This window comes from Saccopteryx bilineata, chromosome 8, assembly GCF_036850765.1.
Source record: "Saccopteryx bilineata isolate mSacBil1 chromosome 8, mSacBil1_pri_phased_curated, whole genome shotgun sequence".
In the NCBI taxonomy this organism is placed as follows: domain Eukaryota; kingdom Metazoa; phylum Chordata; class Mammalia; order Chiroptera; family Emballonuridae; genus Saccopteryx; species Saccopteryx bilineata.
Window position 1 is genome coordinate 51,288,702 of NC_089497.1, and position 21,505 is coordinate 51,310,206.

At 37.6% G+C, this 21,505-nt stretch overlaps 1 protein-coding gene across 4 annotated transcripts in view; it reads left to right on the forward strand.

Moving 5' to 3' along the window:
* Window positions 1-21,190, forward strand: part of SLC15A2 (solute carrier family 15 member 2) — a 53,102-nt gene extending 31,912 nt beyond the window's left edge. For 3 of the 4 annotated variants that reach the window (XM_066241295.1, XM_066241293.1, XM_066241297.1), the window contains 8 exons: window positions 337-471; window positions 2,098-2,262; window positions 2,418-2,464; window positions 3,897-4,007; window positions 5,331-5,427; window positions 18,888-19,034; window positions 19,602-19,706; window positions 20,017-21,190. In XM_066241295.1, the coding sequence (XP_066097392.1) occupies window positions 337-471; window positions 2,098-2,262; window positions 2,418-2,464; window positions 3,897-4,007; window positions 5,331-5,427; window positions 18,888-19,034; window positions 19,602-19,706; window positions 20,017-20,193 (984 nt within the window). In that variant the 3' untranslated portion in view covers window positions 20,194-21,190. The remainder of the gene's footprint in view (window positions 1-336; window positions 472-2,097; window positions 2,263-2,417; window positions 2,465-3,896; window positions 4,008-5,330; window positions 5,428-18,887; window positions 19,035-19,601; window positions 19,707-20,016) is intronic. The other variant, XM_066241296.1, reaches the window with a different exon arrangement.
* The last annotated feature ends 315 nt before the right edge of the window (window positions 21,191-21,505 follow it).

Below are 21,505 nucleotides of genomic sequence, written 5' to 3' on the forward strand. Positions count from 1 at the left end.
ACAGATATTCATAAATATACTTTTTGAATAGCCACTATTGGGGAAAGATGTATGAGGCCACAGCTGAGTCTAAAAGCATGAAGTTTGTTACCTGCTTTCTGTGCTTGCTGCATTGAGCTGATGTTTCTCCCTACAAATGCCTTCAGAGTTTTCCAAGCTGATGTTTCCCCCTACAAATGCCTTCAGAGTTTTCCAAGCCAAACGCTCTTCAGAGGGAGAAAACTATGTCATCCTGACAGACGGACTAGGCTGTCAGAGATAGAACTGAGATATGTGTTCTCTTTGTATCCAAAGGGGTTTTTGTTGGTGATTCTGACATGCGTTCTCTGTCCTAAGGAAATGGCCCCACCACAGCCAGGTCCCCAACAGATTTTCCTACAAGTCTTGAATCTGGCAGATGATGAGGTAGAGGTGACAGTGCTGGGAGATGAAAACAATTCTCTGTTGACAGAGTCCATCAAATCCTTTCAGGTAAGATGGATTAGAAACACGTTCTGATTATGCACCAAAGCAGCAGCAGCATGACATAGTGGGTAAGGGTATGCATTTAATAATCGAACTGACCCGGTTCAATTTCTGGTTCTGCCACTCAATAGCTATAAAACCCTGAACAAGTCGTTTTATTTCTAAACGTCTCTAAGTTTCATCATCTGTAAAATGGCAATAATTTTTAAGTCAGAAGCTTTTGTAAGGATAAATATTATACACAAAGTGCTTAGTACAGTGTCTAGGACACTGTAAGGTCTCAATAGGTTGACTATGTATCATTATTTCAAACTACCTCCTGATCGCACATCTTCTGGAAAAGTTTGGCTTGCATAGTATTTCTGTATATATTCTGAAATATCTGAAAATATTACTTAATAAAAGTATTATACACTTGTTATTGAAAATTGAGTGCCTGACTGGGCAGTGGCGCAGTGGATGGAGCGTGGGACTGGGATGTGGAGGGCCCAGGTTCGAGACCCCAAGGTCGCTGGCTTGAGCACGGGCTCGTCTAGTTTGAGCGGGGCTCACCAGCTTGGACCCAGGGTCGCTGGCTCGAGCGGGGGGGTTGCTCGGTCTGCTGAAGGCCCATGGTCGGGGCACATGTGAGAGGGCAATCGATGGGCAGCTGAGGCGTCACAACAAAAAACTAGTGATTGCTGCTTCTTATCTCTCTTCATTCCTGTCTGTCTGTTCCTGTCTGTCCCTCTCTCTGGCTCTTTCTCTGTCTCTGTTAAAAAAAAAAAAAAAAATATATATATATATATATATATGAAAAGAAAGAAAATTGAGGAGCATGTAGAAAGATACAAAAACCACCTATAACTTCATTGCCTACAGATAATCACAGTGAGCATTTTAATATAGATTAATAAACAATCTAATTTTTAAAGTGCTCAAAGTCTATCTTATTGACCTTGGTTTTTTTCTTAACATTAATTGAATCATAAGCATTTTCTCATATCCTTAGATAATCTTTGAGAACATGATTTAAACAGACACATACAGCATAGTTTATTTAAAGATTTCTTTATAGGTATTAAGTTCTTTTATTATTATATATAAACCTATAGTATTTGTACTCATAAATATTTATGCATGCCTCTAATTACTCCTATGGTATATTCCTAAAAACGAGTTTACTAGTTTAAAGAATAATGTTAAAAGTGTCTGATTGAGGCCCTGGCCAGATGGCTCACTGGATAGAGTGTCAGCCCAGCGTGTGGATGTACTGGGTTTGATCCCAGGTCAGGGCACACATGAGAAATGACCATCTGCTTCTCTTCCCCTCCCTCTCCCTCTTCTCTCACTCCTCTCCTCTTGCAGTCAGTGGCTCGATTGGTTTGAACATTGGCCCTGGGCACTGAGGATAGTTCAGGTGGTCTGAGTGTTGGTCCAGGTGCTGTGGATAGCTTTATTGAGTCAGGTATCAGCCCCAGATAGGAGTAGCCAGGTGGATTCCAGTTAGGGCACATGTGGGAATCTGTCTATCTCCCCTCTTCTTACTTAAAAAAACAAGTATCTGATTCAGTCATCTGCTCTGGGATGCTATGAGATTATGTTGTCCAACATGGGGCAGAGGGTGAGTGTGATATGTTTTCCATTTTACAGAAAATGCCACACCATTCCAAACTCCTCCTGAAGACAAAAAGCCAGGATTTCCACTTCCACCTGAAATATCACAATTTCTCTGTTTACACTCAGCATTATGTGGAGGAGAAGAAATACTACAATCTGGTCATTCGAGAAGATGGGAAAAGTATTTCCAGCATGATGGTAAGTTGAGGAATGACCTAGGTTCCAAACTGTGATCTTAGAGTATGATGACTGGCTTATCAATATCTTACCAAGTATATGCCTAGTGATAAAAATTTTTGATTACTGGTTTCCTCTTATCAGCTGTAACTGATTTTTACTTTTCTCTATTTAAGGTGAAGGATGCAGGAAACATAACCACCAATGGAATGACAGCCGTGAGGTTTGGATGCGAAGGAGATGCCAGGCCACTTTGTTCTCTTTAATCCTGGGTCTCTTCTGATCTGTGGGACTTCAGATGATTAGGCCTAACATTCTACTTGTCTTGTACAGGGATTCTCTCTCTTAATATGTTAGGGGCATGGGTGTAAGAAGGCATTTTCCAGGACACAGAGAAGATAGACTTGCTTTCCCAAGTGGTATTCAAAGATGACCCTGTATCTGTATGTCCCCTGTGCTCTGATGAATATATGCCTCTACTGAAGTTTATCCACTTATCTTGTTCTCAGGAAAATAACTCAGTACTTTCCTCTTTTTGATGACCAGAGAGAAATTTAGAAGTGGGCAAATAATCCTTCATTGTTGGTAGTTGGCTATCTCTTGTTTCTAACTCTTGTTTTTAAAGTAAAGTATGGTTTTTATTATAAACTTAATAGAGTCATCATGGTGTAATAAAGGTAACATTTGGAATCAAAAGCTTGGGTTTGAATTCAGATAAGACTGGAGGTCTTGTCAGACAGCCTGGGCCAGTTACAGCGATAGAGCACCAAAGAAGTCACTTGTTTTCTATGGGAAGAATCTGATATGAAATAGACAGTTGTACATGTCTATGGCTATCAAGGTTAGGTGGTTGCTATTAAGAATTGATAGGATTCCCTGGGTCAGAGAGCCTAGGAGCCTACAGGATAGGTGAAATTTAGGGAAATTCCTAAATCAGTGCAGGATTATCTACACTCCAGGAATCAACATTAAGAATTCTAGAGGGAACTCCCTTCTTATTTCATAGGCCAGGAACAAAAGCCAAAGCTATAGAAATCAAAATGTACCAAAAGCCTATACTAAGGGGGACATTTTAGGGACTTGGGTTCAGAAGACTAGAAAGATCATTCTAGATCAGTCCAGGAATGCCTGCAGACTCCAAAACATTTAGAATTCAACCTATTATGGGCTGGGCATCTGAGTTTGTGTGTCAAATCAGACTTCCTTTATAAAAGTATAAAGTATTAGTTTTATATAAATACTGGGATATGTACATAATCATTTTTCTTAATGGAGTATCAGTTGGTAAATCCCACCATTATAAGAGGGAAAGAAATTTGTTGCACCTATGCTGGATTAGTGAGCAAACTCAGATTGCCATGGGTGATCATAATAGTGTCCATCCCAGCTAGAGATCAGGCGAGAGTACAACGATAGAAAGCTAATACCTCAGAGAGGAGAAAGTTGGGGACAACTAAGACTGCTGGTTTCTTTTTACATTTGATTTGACTCATTCATTCAGTTAACAATATATGTGTATGTACCTTTTAAGTACTGGGCACTGTTCTAGGCACTAGGATATAGTGGTAAACAAAACAGAAAAGGCCCCTACCCTTTTATCATGTGTCCTTGTTTGGGAAAGTTTGTCTGATCTGTAATAATGTCTCCACCCTTAGGTTTGTTAACACTTTGCATAAAGAGGTCAACATCAGCCTGGGTACAGATATCTCCCTCAATGTTGGTGAAGACTATGGAGTGTCTGCTTACAGAACTGTGCAAATAGGAGAGTAAGAACATTCATTATCCTTTGGCATTAACTTTATCAACAATTTTTGGCCCTGGCCAGTTGGCTCAATGGTAGAGCATTGGCCCGAGGTGCGGAAGTCCTGGGTTTGATTCCTGGTCAGGGCACACAGGAGAAGCACACATCTGCTTCTTCACCCTTTCCGCTCTCCTTTCTCTCTATCTCTCTCTTCCCCTCCTGTAGCCAAGGTTCCATTGGAGCAAAGTTGGCCTGGGCGCTGAGGATGGCTCCATGGCCTCCACCTCAGGCTCTGGAATGACTACAGTTGCAAGGGAGAAATGCCCCAGATGGGCAGAGCATAGCCTCCTAGTGGGCTTGCCTGGTGGATCCTGGTTGGGCACATGTGGGAGTCTGTCTCTCTGCCTCCCCACTTCTCAGTTCAGAAAAAATAAAATAATAAAATAAAATAAAATAAAATACTTTCTCTGCATATAGTTGGGGATATATCAAGATAGTAGGTATATCTTGGCTAATTATGAGTATACTCTGACTCCAGCTCTTTTTTAACCCCTTCCTCCTTCCCTCAGTGTCACCTTTCTCCATACAGATATTGCCATACGAGCTGTGAAGGTCGTACTGTGTAGTTAATAAGGCCCAATTCTGGGAGGCTTGCAAAGTTTATTATGGGCTCCTATCCTTTGGTACTGCCTATTGGCAAATCATTACTTCAAGTTTATCTTTTGAGGTTTACTGTTTTATGCTGAGAAAAATTCATAAAACTTAGATGAGAAGACTTAGGACCTAAGGTTCACAAAAGAAGATGATTTGTGCCTTCTTTATTCAGGTTTAAATTTAAACAAAAAATACTTGACAATGAAGGGTTCAGATCAGGGCCAGGAAAACCTGGCATGAAATAATTTACTTCTTGAGACTATTCTCCCTCTCTCTTTTTTTTTTAGAGACAGTAAGGGTGGAGGGGAGAAGGGAAATGAAAAGCATCAACTCATGGTTGCTTAACTTTAGTTGTTTATTGATTGCTTCTTATACGTGCCTTGACCTGGGACTCCAGCCGAGTGAGTGACCCCTTGCTCAAGCCAGTGACCTTGGGATCATTATCCCGCACTCAAGTTGGTGACTCTGCACTCAAGCTGGCAAGTCCACATTCAAGCTGATGAGCCCAATCTAGCCAATGACCTTGAGGTTTCAAACTGGGGCCCTCAGCGTCCTGGGGCTACCAGTCATTGAGACTCCTTTCTTTAAGAGAAATGGTGGCTTTGCTGCTCAACCCACTATCAATAAAGAGATGAGATTAATGGGAGTGCTTTTCTAAGCTATTAGTTTATTCTAACCTAAACTCCTGTTGCAGATACCCTGCAGTGCACTGTAAAACAGAAGATGATGCCTTTTCACTGAATTTGGGTCTACTAGACTTTGGTGCAGCTTATCTGTTTGTTATTACTAATGTAAGTAGCTCAGGGTCACCCTTCCATTAATCTGTATCTATATCTGTGTCTATCCTGGAATCCAAAGAAGACTTTGTAGCAAGATAGGATCATATATGTATTTCTAGTTTAAGACAATAGATTCTAGTGACCTTAAAAAGCCTATTGAGGTCTCTACAGGGGACATTCAAAGAGTAACATTGGCAGCAAGCACAGGGTCTAGGGCAGGGGTAGTCAACCTTTTTATACCCATTGCCCACTTTTGTATCTGTTAGTAGTAAAACTTTCTAACCGCCCACCGGTTCCACAGTAATGGTGATTTATAAAGTAGGAAAGTAACTTTACTTTATAAAATTTATAAAGCAGAGTTACAGCAAGTTAAAGCATATAATAATAATTACTTACCAAGTACTTTATGTTGGATTTTCACTAAGCTTGGCAGAATAAATCTTTATAAAACAACTTACTATAGTTAAATCTATCTGTTTATTTATACTTTGGTTGCTCTGCTACCGCCCACAATGAAAGCTGGAACGCCCACTAGTGGGTGGTAGGGACCAGGTTGACTACCACTGCCTTCTTTTAGTCTCATTATGGCCCTAAGATAACAATTATTTATATCTTTTTGTTTGACTCACATGCAAGTTTCCTAGCTCCCTAAAAATTGATCTACTGGCATATCACAATCTGAAATACCAAGACTGGTAGCAAATGTCAATCTCTACACAAAGTTTGAGGGATTAGCTAACTGTGGTCCATCAAAAGCAATTATCTCAGCAATTGGGCAGGGTACCTCTGAATTTAATTTTGACATCAATCTTGATTCTAATTTTATTTAATTACTTTTGCCATTGTATTAAACATTAAAAAAGAGTGAATAAGAAAAGGATTGAACATTCTAAAGGTATTATGAAAATAGTCTGTTGTTTTACATATTTTGATTTTTTGATTAATTTAATAACCTGATATCTTTGGTATGCTACTTTTATTACAGCTTAATTTAAGTTTAATTCATATACCATAAAGTTCACTCACTTAAGTGTACAATGGTTTTAAATATATTAACATTTTCAATGTATATAGATATCTATTCATCTAGAGAATATTTTTTCAATAATATATATTTAGTTTTTAATATATCACAGAGTTCTTCAAGTTTAGAACATTTTCATCCTTACAAAAAGCATCTCTATAACCCATTAGCAGTCACTCCCCATTTCCTCCTAAACTGCCTAGCCCACCTAGACAACCACTTGTCTACTTCCTATCTCTATAAATTTGCCTATTTTGGACATTTCATATAAATGGAATAATACAATATGTGGCCTTTTGTATCTGATTCTTTCACTTATCATACTTATCAAGGTTCATTTATATTGTAGCATATATCAGTACTTCATTTCTTTTTATCGCCAAATAACGTTTCCAGTGTGTCTATTCAGCAGTTTGGATTGTTTCTACCTTTTGACTACTATAAATAATGTTATAAACATTCATTTACAAGTTGTCATGTGGGCATGTGTTTTCACTTTTCTTGGGTATATACCTAGGACTGAAATTGTAGAGTCACATGGTAAGTCTATGTTTAACCATTTGAGACATTTCCAAAGTGAAATGTACCATTTTATATTCCCAGCAATAGTGTATGAAGGTTGTAATTTCTTCATGCCCTCAGCAACATTCGTTTTTTGTCTTTTTAATTCTAGCCAACCTAGAAGGTTTGAAATGGCATTTCATTGTGATTTTGATTTGTATTTTCCTGAAGGCTAATGATGTTGAGCATCTTTTGATGTACTTATTATATACTTATTTGTATATCTGCTTTGGAGAAATTTCTATTCAGATCCTTTGCCCAATTTTTAATTGGTTTGTCTTTTTATTATTGAGTTGTAAGCATTATTTATGTATTTTAGAAATAAGTTTGTTATCAGATATATTATTTACAAATATTTTCTCCCATTCAACATGTTGTCTTTTTAACTTCCTTGATCATGTCCATTGAAGGACAAACATTTGTAATTTTTATGATGTTTGATTTGTCTGTTTTTTCTTTCATTGCTTATGATTTAGTTATCATATCCAAGAAACCATTGCCTAATCCAAAGTCATGAGAATTTATGCCTATGCTTTAAGAATTTTATAGTTTTAGCTTTTTTTTTATAGTTTTAGCTTTTATATTTAGGTTTTTTTTTTTTTCAGAGACAGAGAGTGAGTCAGAGAGAGGGATAGACAGGGACGGACAGACAGACAGGAACAGAGAGAGATGAGAAGCATCAATTATTAGTTTTTCATTGCGCGTTGCAACACCTTAGTTGTTTATTGATTGCTTTCTCATATGTGCCTTGACCGCAAGCCTTCAGCAGACTGAGTAACCCCTTGCTGGAGCCAGTGACCTTGGGTTCAAGCTGGTGGGCTTTTGCTCAAACCAGATGAGCCCGTGCTCAAGCTGGTGACCACGAGGGTCTCAAACCTGGGTCCTCTGCATCCCAGTCTGACACTCTATCCACTGCGCCACTGCCTGGTCAGGCTATATTTAGGTTTTTAATCAATTTTGAGTTAATTTTGTATATAGTGTGAGTTAAGGGTTTAAGTTCATTCCTTTATAAGTGAATATTCAGTTGTTTCAACACAGTTTGTTGAAAAGACTATTCTTTCACCATTAAATGGTCTTGTCACTTCTATCAAAAATCAAGTGACTATAAATGTGAGGGCTTACTTGTAGATTCTAAATTCTCTTCCATTGATCTATATGACTATTTTTGTGCCATTACCACACTGTCTTGACTATTGTTACTTTGTAGTAAACTTTGAAATCAGAGAGTATATGTCCTTCAACTTGGTTTCTCCTTTTCAAGATTGGTTTGGATAGTCTGGGTCTTAAGAATTTCCATATGAATTTTCAGCCCAGATTAGGAATGGAAGCCAACTGGGATTTTGAAAGGGCTTGCATTAAATCTGTTAGGTGTTTGGGAGGACTGTTATCTTAATATTAAGTCTTCTGATCAGTATACATGATCAGTCTTTCCATTTATATAGGTCTTCTTAAAGACATGGTTGAAATTTCTTTCAACAATATTTTTAGATTATAGTTTTTACATTTATATTGTTATAGTCCTAAATATTTTATTCTTTATGATGCTATCGTTGTTCATTGATTGCTTGTTGTATGTGCCCAGGTGAGCCCAGGGCTTCAAACCAGAAACTTAAGTGTTCCAGGTCAACGCTTTATGAACTGAGACACCACAGGCCTGGCTATGATGCTATTGTTAATGGAATAATTTTCCTAATTTCATTTTCAGGTTATTCATTGCAAGTGTGTAGAAATACAGTTAATTTTGTATATTAATCTTATATCCTGGAACCTTACTGAACTCATTTATTAGTTCTAATAGTTTTGTTTTAGTGGATCCCTTAGAACTTTCTACACACAAGATCATGTCATCATAGAGTTAGCTTTACTTCTTCCTTGTCAATACAGATATATTTTCTTTCCTTCTTCCCATTTTTGACTAGTTGTCCGGTCTTGAACCTCCAATACAATGTTGAATAGAAGAAGGGTGAGAACAAACATCTTCTTCTTAAGGGGAAAGAATTCAGTCTTTTATCAACTACGTTAGCTGTGGGTTTATTAGCTTAAATTCTCTTCTATTCCTAGTTTGTTGAGATTTTCAATTTTTTATCTTTTTACTTTTTTTCCATGAGGGGGTCATATTTTGTCAAATGCTTTTTCTATGTTTATTGAAATAATCATGTGGTTTTTGTCCTTTATTCCATTGATGTGGTATATACATTGATTTTCATATATTAAACCAATCTAGCTGTATTTGTTTTCTAGGACTGCTGTAACAAAGTATCATAAGCTGAGTGGCCTAACAAGAAAAATTTATTATCTTAGAGTCATAAAGCCTAGAAGTCTAAGGTCATCAATGTGATGGTAGGGTTGGATCTTTAAGAGGACTGTAAGGAAGAATCTTCCATACCCTTCCTAGTGGTTTTCTGGAAATATTTGGTATTCCTAGGTATATAGAAGAATAAGATCAATCCCTGGCTTTATCTTCTCAAGGATACTTATCTATACAGGGAGAACTTCACTCCATTCCTCCTTTTTTAAGAGGACACCAGTCTTATTGGATTAGGGCAAACAATAAAGACTTCATTTTAACCTAATTATTCTGCAACAACGCTATTTTCAAATAAGGTCACATTCTCAGGTACTAGGGGTATAGTCCTCAACATATGAGTTTTAGAGAAATACAGTCACACCTGTAACATTTGCACTGTTGGTGTTACTCCATTTTTTACTTGTTCTGTCTCTTATATGCTGCTCAAGATAGAGGTCTTAGAATTGGCCACCTGAAACCTATATAATTAATGTTAACCAGTGTCGCCTAATAAATTCAATTTAAAAAGAAAGAGGCCATATATATTGTTTCTGAATGCCAAGCATCTAGAGTAGAGATCATAAATTGGAGGCCTGGAGGCCCAGTTCCTTCCATAGTCCTGGTTTGTTTGGTCTGCCCAGTATTAACAACAACAATAATAAATATTATTAATTTATAATATTTAAAATTCAAGAAATTTCACCTAAGAATTCATAACATTTCTTTAAAACAATATCAGAAGATTTTATAACAGGAGTTAACCGGTCAATTGGCTAGTACTATAGTGGCTATACCCTACCAGTGGTCGGCAAACTCATTAGTCAACAGAGCCAAATATCAACAGTACAACGATTGAAATTTCTTTTGAGAGCCAAATTTTTTAAACTTAAACTATATAGGTAGGTACATTCCTTATTGAGGTAGCGCCCACATGTAGTATTTTGTAGAGGAGACACACTCAAGGGGCCAAAGATCCACATGTGGCTCACGAGCCGCAGTTTGCTGACCAGGGCCTATGCTGTCCATTACAACATAGTCACCTCATTTCCATTCAGCCAGCCACACTTATAATTATCTACCTATGGGTATTTGAGCATGTGACCTTGATTTAGAAGCTCAGGTCTTTCCTCTCAGGCTGAGAAAATCCAAAAATATGCCCAGGTATTATCACAATATTGACTAATACAAACTTTATCTTACCTTTTTTTTTTTTTTAACCTACTCTGAACCCAGTGGCCCTTTGACTGGGAGAATCGACTACATTGGGACATCAATGACTTATTATTTCAAGGACTTTTGATCTTGATTTTAACTCTGACATTTTTATCTCATTTTATCCAGACATTACACCTACTGCCAATGTTTTAACTCCAAGAAATATATATATAATTTAAAAAATTTCATTCCATTTATAATAAATATTAGTAGATATAATCTCAATAAAATCAACCATAGCTAAAAAAAAACCCTGCATATAGTAAAAGTAGTAGTAAAAGAACAAAAATAATAGAATTATGTATATTCGGTAACATTGATAACAAGAATTGACCCTAAAAATTCCTTTTGACCAAAATTTTACAGGAAAATTGCACCTTTTTAAAAAACTTCAGTGTGAAAGACTTAAGTTTAAAAAATAATGGCCAAAAATATAATTCAAAGTAGCAGGTGGTATTTGATATGGGTTTTTAAAAATTGATCAACAAATTTTTCAATGTAAGGATTACCAAGAAAATAATTCATTCTGCTAAAATTTAGTAAAATAAAATTTTAATTGAAAATGTTAAAAACAATTTAATTGTACTTAAATTGGACAAGGAATAAACTTTTAAAAAAATTATTTAGAAAATTAACTTTAACATGGTGACATTGATCAGTAAGAGTACATAGGTTTCAGGTAAACATTTCCATAGTATTTGAACTGTTGATTATGTTGTATACCTACCTATTGCCCAAAGTTGAATCATTTTCTGTCTACTTCTATTTGTCCCTCTTTACTCCCTTCCCCCCACCCCCTTTCCCAACCCCCTTACACACATCCCTTCCCCCTGGTAACCACTTCACTTTTATATATGTCCTCTATTCTCAGTTTTATATCCCACTATATGTAAAGTCATACAGTTCTTAGCTTTTTCTGATTTACTTATTTAACTCAGTATAATGCTGTCAAGGTATATCCATGTTGTCATAAATGATACTGTCATTGTTTCTTATGGCTGAGTAGTATTCCATTGTATATATGTATCACATCTTCTTTTATCCAGTCCTCTATTGAGGGATACTGTGGTTGATTCTATGTCTTGGCCACTGTGAATAATGCTGTGATGAACAGGGGGGTGCTTGAGTCTTTACGTACCAGTGTTTTCAAGCTTTTGGGGTAGATACCCTGTAGAGGGATTGCTGGGTCATATGGTAGTTCTATTAATTTTTTGAGGAACCACCACACTTTCTTCCATAATGGTTTGTACTAATTTGCATTCCCACCAGCAATGAATGAGGTTTCCTTTTTCCCCACAGCCTCTCCAACACTTGTTATTATCTGTCTTGTTGATAATAGGCAATCTAACAGGGGTAAGGTGGTAGCTCATTGTACTTCTTATTTGCATTTCTCGAATAGCTAGTGAAGATGAGCATCTTTTCATATACCTGTTGGCCATTTGTATGTCCTCTTGGAAGAAGTGTCTGTTCAGGTCCTCTCCCCATTTTTTAATTGGACTGTTTGCTTGTTTGTTGCTGAGCTTTGTAAGTTCTTTATGTTTTGGATATTAATCCCTTATCAGAGCTGTTGTTTACAAATATCATCTCCATTTAGTTGGCTGCCTATGTGTTTTGTTGTCAGTTTCTTTTGCTGTGCAGAAACTTTTTAGTTTGGTATAATCCCAGTCATTTATTTTTGCCTTTACTTCCCTTGCCTTTGGGGTCAAATTCATAAATTATTCTCTATGGCCAAAGTCCATGAGCTTAGTACCTATGTTTTATTCTATGTAATTTATTTTTCAGATCTTATATTGAGATCTTTGATCCATTTTGAATTAATTTTTGTGCAGTGGGACAAACTGTAGTCAAGTATAATTCTTTTGCAAGTGGCCTTCCAATTTTCCCAGCACCATTTATTGAAGAGGCTTTCTTTTCTCCATTGTGTGTTTTTGGCTCTTTAGTCAAAGATGATTTATCCATATATATGTGGTGTTATTTCTGGGCTCTCAATTTTGTGCCATTGTTCTGAATATCTGTTTTTCTGACAATACCATGCTGTTTTGATTATTGTTGCTCTATAGTATAATTTGAAGTCAGGTAGTGGGATACCTCCAGCTTCATTCTTTCCCTCAGGATTGCTTTGGCTAGTCTGGGTTTTTTATGGTTCCATACAAACCTGGTAATTTTTTGTTCTATTTCTTTAAAAAATGACTTTGGGATTTTGATGGGTATTGCATTAAATTTGTATATTGCTATGGGTAATATGGCCATTTTAACTATGTTGATTCCTTCAATCCATAAACATAAAATTTTTTTCATTTCATTGTGTTTTTCAATTTCTTTCAATAGTGTTTTGAAGTTTTCAATATATAGGTCCTTCATTTCCTTTGTGACGTTTACTGCTAGGTATTTTGTTTGTTGCAATTGTAAAAGGAATTGTTTTTTGGTGTGTTTTTTTTTTAGTTCATTTTCTGACTTTTCATTGTTGGCATACAGGAAAGCAGTGGACTTTCATATATTGATTTTGTATCCTGCATTTTTTACTGTATTGGCTTATTGTTTCTAATAGTATTTTGGTGGAGTCTTTGGGGTTTTCTATATACAGGATCACATCAACTGCAAAAAGTGAAACCTTTACTTTTTCTTTCCTGATATGGATGCCTTTTATTTCTTTCTCTTGCCTGATCACTCTGGCTAAAACTTCCAGAACTATGTTGAATAAGAATGGACAGAGTGGGCAGTCTTGTCTTGTTTCTGATTTTAGAGGAAAAGTTTTTATTTATGTACCATTTAGTATGATATTAGCTGATTGTTTGTCATATATGGCCTCTATTATGTTGAGGTACTTTCTTTCTATTCTAATTTTAAGTGTTTTAAACATAGAGGGATGTTGTATTTTATTGAATGCCTTTTCTGCATCTATTGATAGAATCATACAATTTTTGTTCTTTGTTTTGTTGATGTGTATTATGTTGATCAATTTATGTATGTTGAATTATCCTTGTGCTCCTGGAATGAATCCCACTTGATTGTGATGTATTATTTTATTAATGTGTTATAATATTCTATTTGCTGATACGTTGTTTAGGATTTTTGCTTCTGTATTCATTAGAGATATCGACCTGTAGTTTTCTTTTTTTTATATTGTCCTTGCCAGGTTTCAGTATGAGGGTTATGTTGGCCTCATAAAATGTGTTAGGGAGTATTAGTTCTTCAGTTTTTTGGAAGACTTTGAGAGGGATAGGTACCAAATCTTCTTTGATTTTTGGTAGAATTCACTACTGTAGCCATCTGGTCCTGGACTTTTGTTTTTGGGGAGGTTTTTTATAGTTATTTCTATTTTCCCCTGCTTATAGGTCTATTTAGGTTTCCCATTTCTTCATAACTTAGTATAAGAAAGTTATATAGTTCTTAGAATTTATCCATTTCCTCTAGGTTGTTGAATTTGGTGGCATATAATCTTTTATAATATTCTACTATAATCCTTCGTATATCTATGATGTCTGTGGTAATTTCTCCTCTTTTATTTTGGATCTTGTTTATATGAGTCCTTCTTTTTTCCATAGTGAGTCTAGTCTGTGGTTTGTCAGTTTTATTGATTTTTTCAAAGAACCAGCTTATTTATTGTATTACTTTTTTGTATAGTTTTTTTGTTGTTCTTTATTTCATTTAGTTCTGCTCTAAGTCTTATGATTTCCTTTCTCCTGCTGATTTGGGTTGCTTTTGTTCTTTTTCTAGTTCCTTAAGGTGTGATGTTAGGTTGTTTACTTGTGATCTCTCTTGTTTCTTGATATAAGCCTGCAATGATATAAACTTCCTCTTATTATTGCCTTGCTGCATCTCAGAAATTTTGAAATGTTATGTTGTCATTTTCATTTGTCTGTACATATCTTTTTTTTTTTTTCTTTGCATTTTTCTGAAGCTGGAAACAGGGAGAGACAGTCAGACAGACTCCCGCATACATCTGACCGGGATCCACCCGGCACGCCCACCAGGGGGCAACGCTCTGCCCACCAGGGGGCGATGCTCTGCCCATCCTGGGCGTCGCCATGTTGCAACCAGAGCCACTCTAGCGCCTGAGGCAGAGGCCACAGAGCCATCCCTAGCGCCCGGGCCATCTTTGCTCCAGTGGAGCCTTGGCTGCGGGAGGGGAAGAGAGAGACAGAGAGGAAGGTGCGGCGGAGGGGTGGAGAAGCAAATGGGCGCTTCTCCTATGTACCCTGGCTGGGAATCGAACCCGGGTCCTCCGCACGCTAGGCCGACGCTCTACCGCTGAGCCAACCGGCCAGGGCTGTACATATCTTTTGATCTCTGCTTTTATTTCCTCTTCAACCCGGTCATTTTCTAAAAGTATGTTGTTTAAATTCCACATTTTTGTGGGTTTCTTTACTCCTTTTTTGCAGTTGAATTCTCATTTCAAAGCCTTATGGTCTAAAAATATACTTGGTATAATTTCAATCTTCCTTAATTTGTTGATGTTAGTTTTGTGGCCCAACATATGGTCTATCCTTGAGAATGTTCCATGCACAGTGCAGAAGAATGTATTATCTGATGTTTGGGAATGAAATATCCTATAAATGTCTATTATGTTCATTTGATCCAGAGTGTCACATAAAGCCGATATTTCTTTATTCATTCTCTGATCTATCGAAACTGTCAATGGTGTGTTGAAATCTCCAAGTATGATTGTGTTTTTGTCTGCTTCTATTTTTAGATCAGTTAGTAGATTTCTTTTATATTTTGGTGCTCCCTGGTTCAGTGCATATATATTAAGATGTGTTATGTCTTCTGGATTCAGTGTCCCCTTTATAATTATGATATGTCCACCTTTGTATCTGGTTACCTTTGTTGTCTTGAAGTCAGCATTGTCAGACATGAGTTTGGCTACATTTGCTTTTCTTTGTATATTATTTGCTTGGAGAATCCTTTCTCAACCTTCCACTTTAAATTTACTTTTGTTCTTGCTGCTTATAGGTGTCTCTTGAAGGCAGCATATTGTGGGTTTTGCTTTTTGATCCCATCTGTTACTCTGTACCTCTTTATTGTTGAGTTCAGTCCATACATTTAGTGTAATTATTGACACTTGAGGATTTCCTATAGCCATTTTATGTTTTGTTGTGGTAGCTCTGTATCTTGTTTGGTTCACCTCATTTTTGTTTCTGTCAGTTGTTTTTGTTTGGAGGTATTCCATACTTCTCTCCTGTTTCTTTTCTTTTTTTTTAGCTGTGTGTTTCAATAGTAGCTTTTTTGTGGGTGGTTACCATTAAATGGTCATTAAGAGAAAAATGTTTGTATGTACAAAAATCCTTTGTCTCATGAGTGCTTCTGCACTCCATCCTCCTTTGCAAGGGCTGATGTTTATTCTCTCCCTTTTTATGTTATTATTGTTACAGATTATCCTTCTTTTTATTGTGGCTTTGTTGGAGCTTTTACTTGTAGTTTTAGTTTGTTTTGTTCTCTATATCTGGTCAAATAATACCCTTGAGTATTTCCAGCAGTGAGTGTTTTCTGGTGAATTTCCTCAGCTTCTGTATGTCTTTAAAAGTTTTTATTTCTCCTTCATATTTGAAGGATTACTTTGATGGATATAGTATTCTTGGCTGGTAATTCCTCTCTTTCATTACCTTGAACATTTGGGTTTGCTCTCTTCTGGTTTGTAGAGTTTCTTCTGAGAAGTCTGATGATAACCTAATGGGCTTTCCTTTATTTGTTATGTTCTTCTTTTCCCTAGCTGCCTTGAGGATTCTTTCTTTGTCATTTTTGACATTTATTATGATGTGCCTTAGAGTAGGTCTGTTTGGGTTGTGGTAACTCAGTGTTATGTTTGCTTCTTGGATTCAAGGCTCTAACTCTTTTCATAGGCTTGGGAAATTTTCATCCATTCTTTGTTTGAATAAGCTCTCCATTCTCTTCTCCTTCTCTTTTTTTTCCTGCTATACGCATTATTCTTATAATGCTCTTCCTGATAGAGTCAGACAATTCTTGTAGAGCTCTCTTTTTATTTTTTTAATTCGTCACTCCCTCTCCTTTTCTTGCTGTAGCATCTCTAATTACCTGTCTTTCATGTCACTGATTTTTCTCTCTACCTGGCTTGTTCTGTTAGCTAAACTTGCTATGTCAGTCTTAAATTCATGTATTGAGTTCTTCATCTCTGTTTTTAAAGTTTCAATCCCCTTGGTGAAGTTTGTTTTGTTCATTTGTTTTCTGAGCTCATTAGGTTGCCTTTTGGTGTCGTCTCACATCTTGTTGAGTATTTTCAGAACTTCAATTTTTAATTCTCTATCATTTAACTCCAAGGTTACCATGTGATTGAGATTTTTTTCTGGAGATTTTTTATTTTCTTTCTTTCTTTTTTTGTATTTTTCTGAAGCTGGAAACAGGAGAGACAGTCAGACAGACTCATGCATGCGCCCGACCGGGATCGACCCAGCATGCCCACCAGGGGCAACGCTCTCTGCCCACCAGGGGGCAATGCTCTGCCCCTCTGGGGTGTCACTCTGCCGTGACCAGAGCCACTCTAGTGCCTGGGGCAGAGGCCAAGGAGCCATCTCCAGCGCCCGGGCCATCCTTGCTCCAATGGAGCCTTGGCTGTGGGAGGGGAAGAGAGAGGCAGAGAGGAAGGAGGGGTGGGGGTGGAGAAGCAAATGGGCGCTTCTCCTATGTGCCCTGGCCAGGAATCGAACCCGGGTCCCCCGCATGCCAGGCCGACACTCTACTGCTGAGCCAACCGGCCAGGGCCAATTTTTTATTTTCTTTCTGAACTACGTCTCCATCTTGTGTAGTCATGGTATTCAATTTCTTCTTCCTTGAAGGCATTTGAGAGTGGTATTGTTAAAAACTTTAACAAAAAAAACTAAAACAATTTAAACATTAAAATAACAAAAATATAAAAATTTAAAAAAATACAGAAAGAAAAGCTACAAAGGTATTTCAAAAACAAAAAGAAAAAAACAAAACACTCACCAAAAATAAGAATAAAATATATATAAATTTAAAAAATTAAATTCAATAGAGAAAAGGAGAAAAAAGAATAAGAAGAAAAAATAAGGAAAAATAAATTTTGGTTTTCAGAGATTTCTTCCAGTAGGTTTTATTGTGTTTTATAAGTTTTAGCTCTGTAAAGTTCCTGGGCTATCTTCTGCTGGGATGGTGTCTCAATGACGTAGGCAGGACCGCAGTCAGGTTGGTGGGTGGGGTGTGTTGTGAGGGCTTTATGGCTCTAGCAATGATGATCTCAGGCTTCCAGGTGCTCTCTCTTATGTCTCAACAAACCTGGGGACTGAACGTGGAGCACCTCTGTCCTTCAGGGGAGAGAGTGGCTCTGGAGAGCAAGCTGTGAGGTTTGTGTCTGCCACTCTTATTACCACAAAGTTAGGGAGGTGGGTTTTTGAGGCTAGGGAACTGCACTTTAGTTTCTCTGTCTCTGTCAAGTGTGGGCTACAGGCAGACCATGGGAACACTGGCTGTGACCACAGTGCTCTGGCTGCTCTGGTTTATCTCCCCCTCTGCCCCTCTATGTCACTTTTCTTCCCAGCAGAAGAAGACTCAGTCACTCCATGTTTCCCTCTCTGTACCCCTTAGACCAGGGGTCTCAAACTCGCGGCCCGCCCACCAATTTTGTGCGGCCCGCAGACTAATCAAACTTCGTGGATTAGTCTGCTGGCCAGTCTGCGGGCCGCACAAAATTGGTGAGCGGGCCGCATGCAGCCTGCGGGCCCGAGTTTGAGACCCCTGCCTTAGACAAAATCCAGAGAGCCCAAGCTTCCCTCCTCTCCATAATCCAGCAGAGAAAAACAAACAGTCATTCCAGGTTTGTCTTCTCTCCTCTTCAATGCCCACCACAAATGTGTTTTATCTCCCCTTTTCACCCCATCCCACCTTTAATCCATTTGGTGCATGAATGTTTTAGGTGCACCTGTGAGCCCAGCTAGGGTTTCTTTACTGTGTTATAGTTGTTCAATCTATTGAAATTTCAAGGGAAGAAATCAGGAGTATCTCTCATGCCCCTATTACTCTGACATCAACTTTTCAGAATTAAACTTTTATCAAGAACATGCTTTATGAAAATTTATTGTTTGTATAATTCAGATCCCATTTTATACTTAAAATATTAGCCAGGATCAAAATACCCAATAGGTCAAAATGATGGGAATCCAAACCATAGTATCAAAACATTCTATCATTTAAGGACTCTGTCAATAATGGTATTTGAAGTCAGGCAAGTGAGTGCAGTGTTATCAAAAGGAATTTTAAAAACCTGAAATTGTGCAGAAATCGCTCAACCTCTTGAAAGTAGTAAAAGGATGGAAATGTAAGAGGCAGTGGATAAAAGATCATAGGATGCTGTAGGTAAGCAATGTTTACTTGAGGCTACTAACAAACCTATTTCTTTTCTCCCTCACTAAGAACACCAATCAGGGTCCTCAGGCCTGGAAGACTGAAGACATTCCAGCCAACAAAATATCCATTTCATGGCAGTTACCACAATATGCGCTGGTTACAGCTGGGGAAGTCATGTTCTCTGTCACAGGACTTGAGTTTTCTTATTCTCAGGTGGGTTTTTGCAGGTAGAAAGTGGAGGTGGAGATATTGCTTAGAGGGTGGTGAAATTTAATCCTAGTGCTGCTTTAATATATACATTGTAGCCTTAGAGTCCTTATACATGACCCTCAACAGAGAGTCATCTGATTCCCAGGATCATGGAAGTGCAATATAGTAGCCTATGGTATTTGATATCTAGGAAAGGATATTTAAAAATTAAGAATAAGGGTGGTGGAGTCAAACTACCTATGTTCAAATTTTGGCTGGACAACCTATCCTGTGACCTTCAGCAAGTGAATTATTTCTCTAATGCTATTTTTCTTTATATATATAAAAAAGAATACTAGTAGAAGTTATCTCTTAGGGTTATAATTAAGATCATATAATATAATGAATTAAAATATTCAATTAAGAGCTCCATTCTTTTATTACTATTAACATTATTAACACCCCTGTGATAGCTGAACTCAGTGGGGAAAGTTCAAATCTGGAAACTTTTGTGGAAGTTTTCTGGATAGGTGCATGGCACATGAGGGTGGTATAAGGATTTTGTTTATTGACAAACTATGTTCTCTCTAGGCTCCCTCTAGCATGAAATCTGTACTCCAGGCAGCCTGGCTGTTGACAATTGGAGCTGGGAATTTCATTGTGCTTGCTGTAACACAGTTCAGTGGCCTGGTACAGGTATGGATCAGAAAGAAACAGGATTCTTTTTTATCTCCAAGGCCTAACCTTCTGTCTATCCAAGGTTTCCCCCACCCCATTCCCCATGTGAGACAGGTTAGATGCACACAGACTTTGTCAGAAAAATCAACTTATATAATAAGTGTCAGTAATGGCCACCATATGCCCATGTGAGGGAAGGTCGGTGAATCCAGTCTTCTAGGAAACCTCTGCCTAAATGATGAGCCTGGGTCAATCTGCTCCCAAGTTCTCATCCTCTGATGATCTCTTTAGTCTCAGGTTGTTTTCTTATATTTATTTCCTCCTGCAGTGGGCCGAATTCATTTTGTTTTCCTGTCTCCTGCTGCTGGTCTGCCTGATCTTCTCCATCATGAGCTACTACTATGTTCCCGTAAAGCCAGAGGATATTCTGGGGCCAGCAGCTAAGCAGATTCCCCATCTCCAAGAGAACATGATCAACCTGGAGATCAAGAACACAAAGCTCTAAGGACTCCCAAGACTCTGCCCAGGCCCAAATTCTGGACTCTGGTCTCGGCCATCATAGGACTTGAAGCGTTTCTTTTTCTTCTAATTGGATAGGGGAGAGAGGTAGCATCATATCTGAGTTGATCTCCTCCACTGTTCTCCCATGGTAGAGGCAGTTCTGGACTTTCAAATACATTAAAGAGCAAGACCCCTGAGACTGTAGCTGTTTTCCCATGTATCAATGAACTCAATAGACCTTGTATATTGTGAGAGAAGCCAGCCTGGTGTCTAGAAATGGCTATGAAAACACAAATATATAATTGAAATTAGTCTCTGTGGGTATGCAAAATCATGTGGAAACTGCCCACTATTTAGAACTGATGACCTCACTTTTTGAGATGCTGGTTTAGGGGAAAAACTGCAGAATAACAGAGAAATAGTATTTCAAGTTTCTTCATAAGCAATGTAACTGACTTATTCACAAGGAACTCAAGAACTGGTACATCTGGTGTGATCTGGTCCAAGGGCCGGCTTATCAGCTATCCAAGTCTGATAAAACCTTAGTAAATGTTTCAGTACAGAATAACAGAATGTTAATTTTATTAACATAGAAGAAGATCTTTTTTATAATTACAGTATTTTATCTACTAATGCAAAGATCCCTTTCTCAGGACTGATGGATCTTTGGAAATCAAATTAAAGATGGTAAACGTTTGTAAATGTGGTTCTGGAAAACAGGAATGCGTATAAATTGTAGAAACCCTGAAGAGCCCTCCTTCTGCAGTGCACGCCATCGCAGGGGCCACCGCGGCGCAGCCCGGCCTCCTGCCCTCCTGTGCACAGTGTGTAAACACTAAATATAATTTTGAAATCCTGTCTTTTCAGTGTTGTGCCAACTTTTTCTCATTATTACATCGTGTCTTGCTTATTGCAACAAATATTTAATAACAACAATATTTTCATGAATCCACCTTCCTTTATCATTCTCTTCAGCCTCAAATAAAGTGGCCCCATTTTAATTACTTTTCTTGTTTTATTTTCCTCACAATTTTTAAATTCCATTTCTTTATTTAGGTCTGGGAATTTCTCACTTATTAAAAAAAAAGTTACATTAAAACACTAGATTTGAGCTTTTAAAATGGTAATGCTCAACGGAGGGGTATAATTCCGTATTAAAATCCTGTCACAATCTGGGGTGGGGGAGGAGAGGAAGGAAGAACATGAGCTTTTTTGTTTGTTTTTATGTTAATGAAAAAGGTGAAAAACGTTACCTTACACACAACAAATGAATCCTTGGACAGACATGAGAATGTCACTAGGATATATTGCTAGAA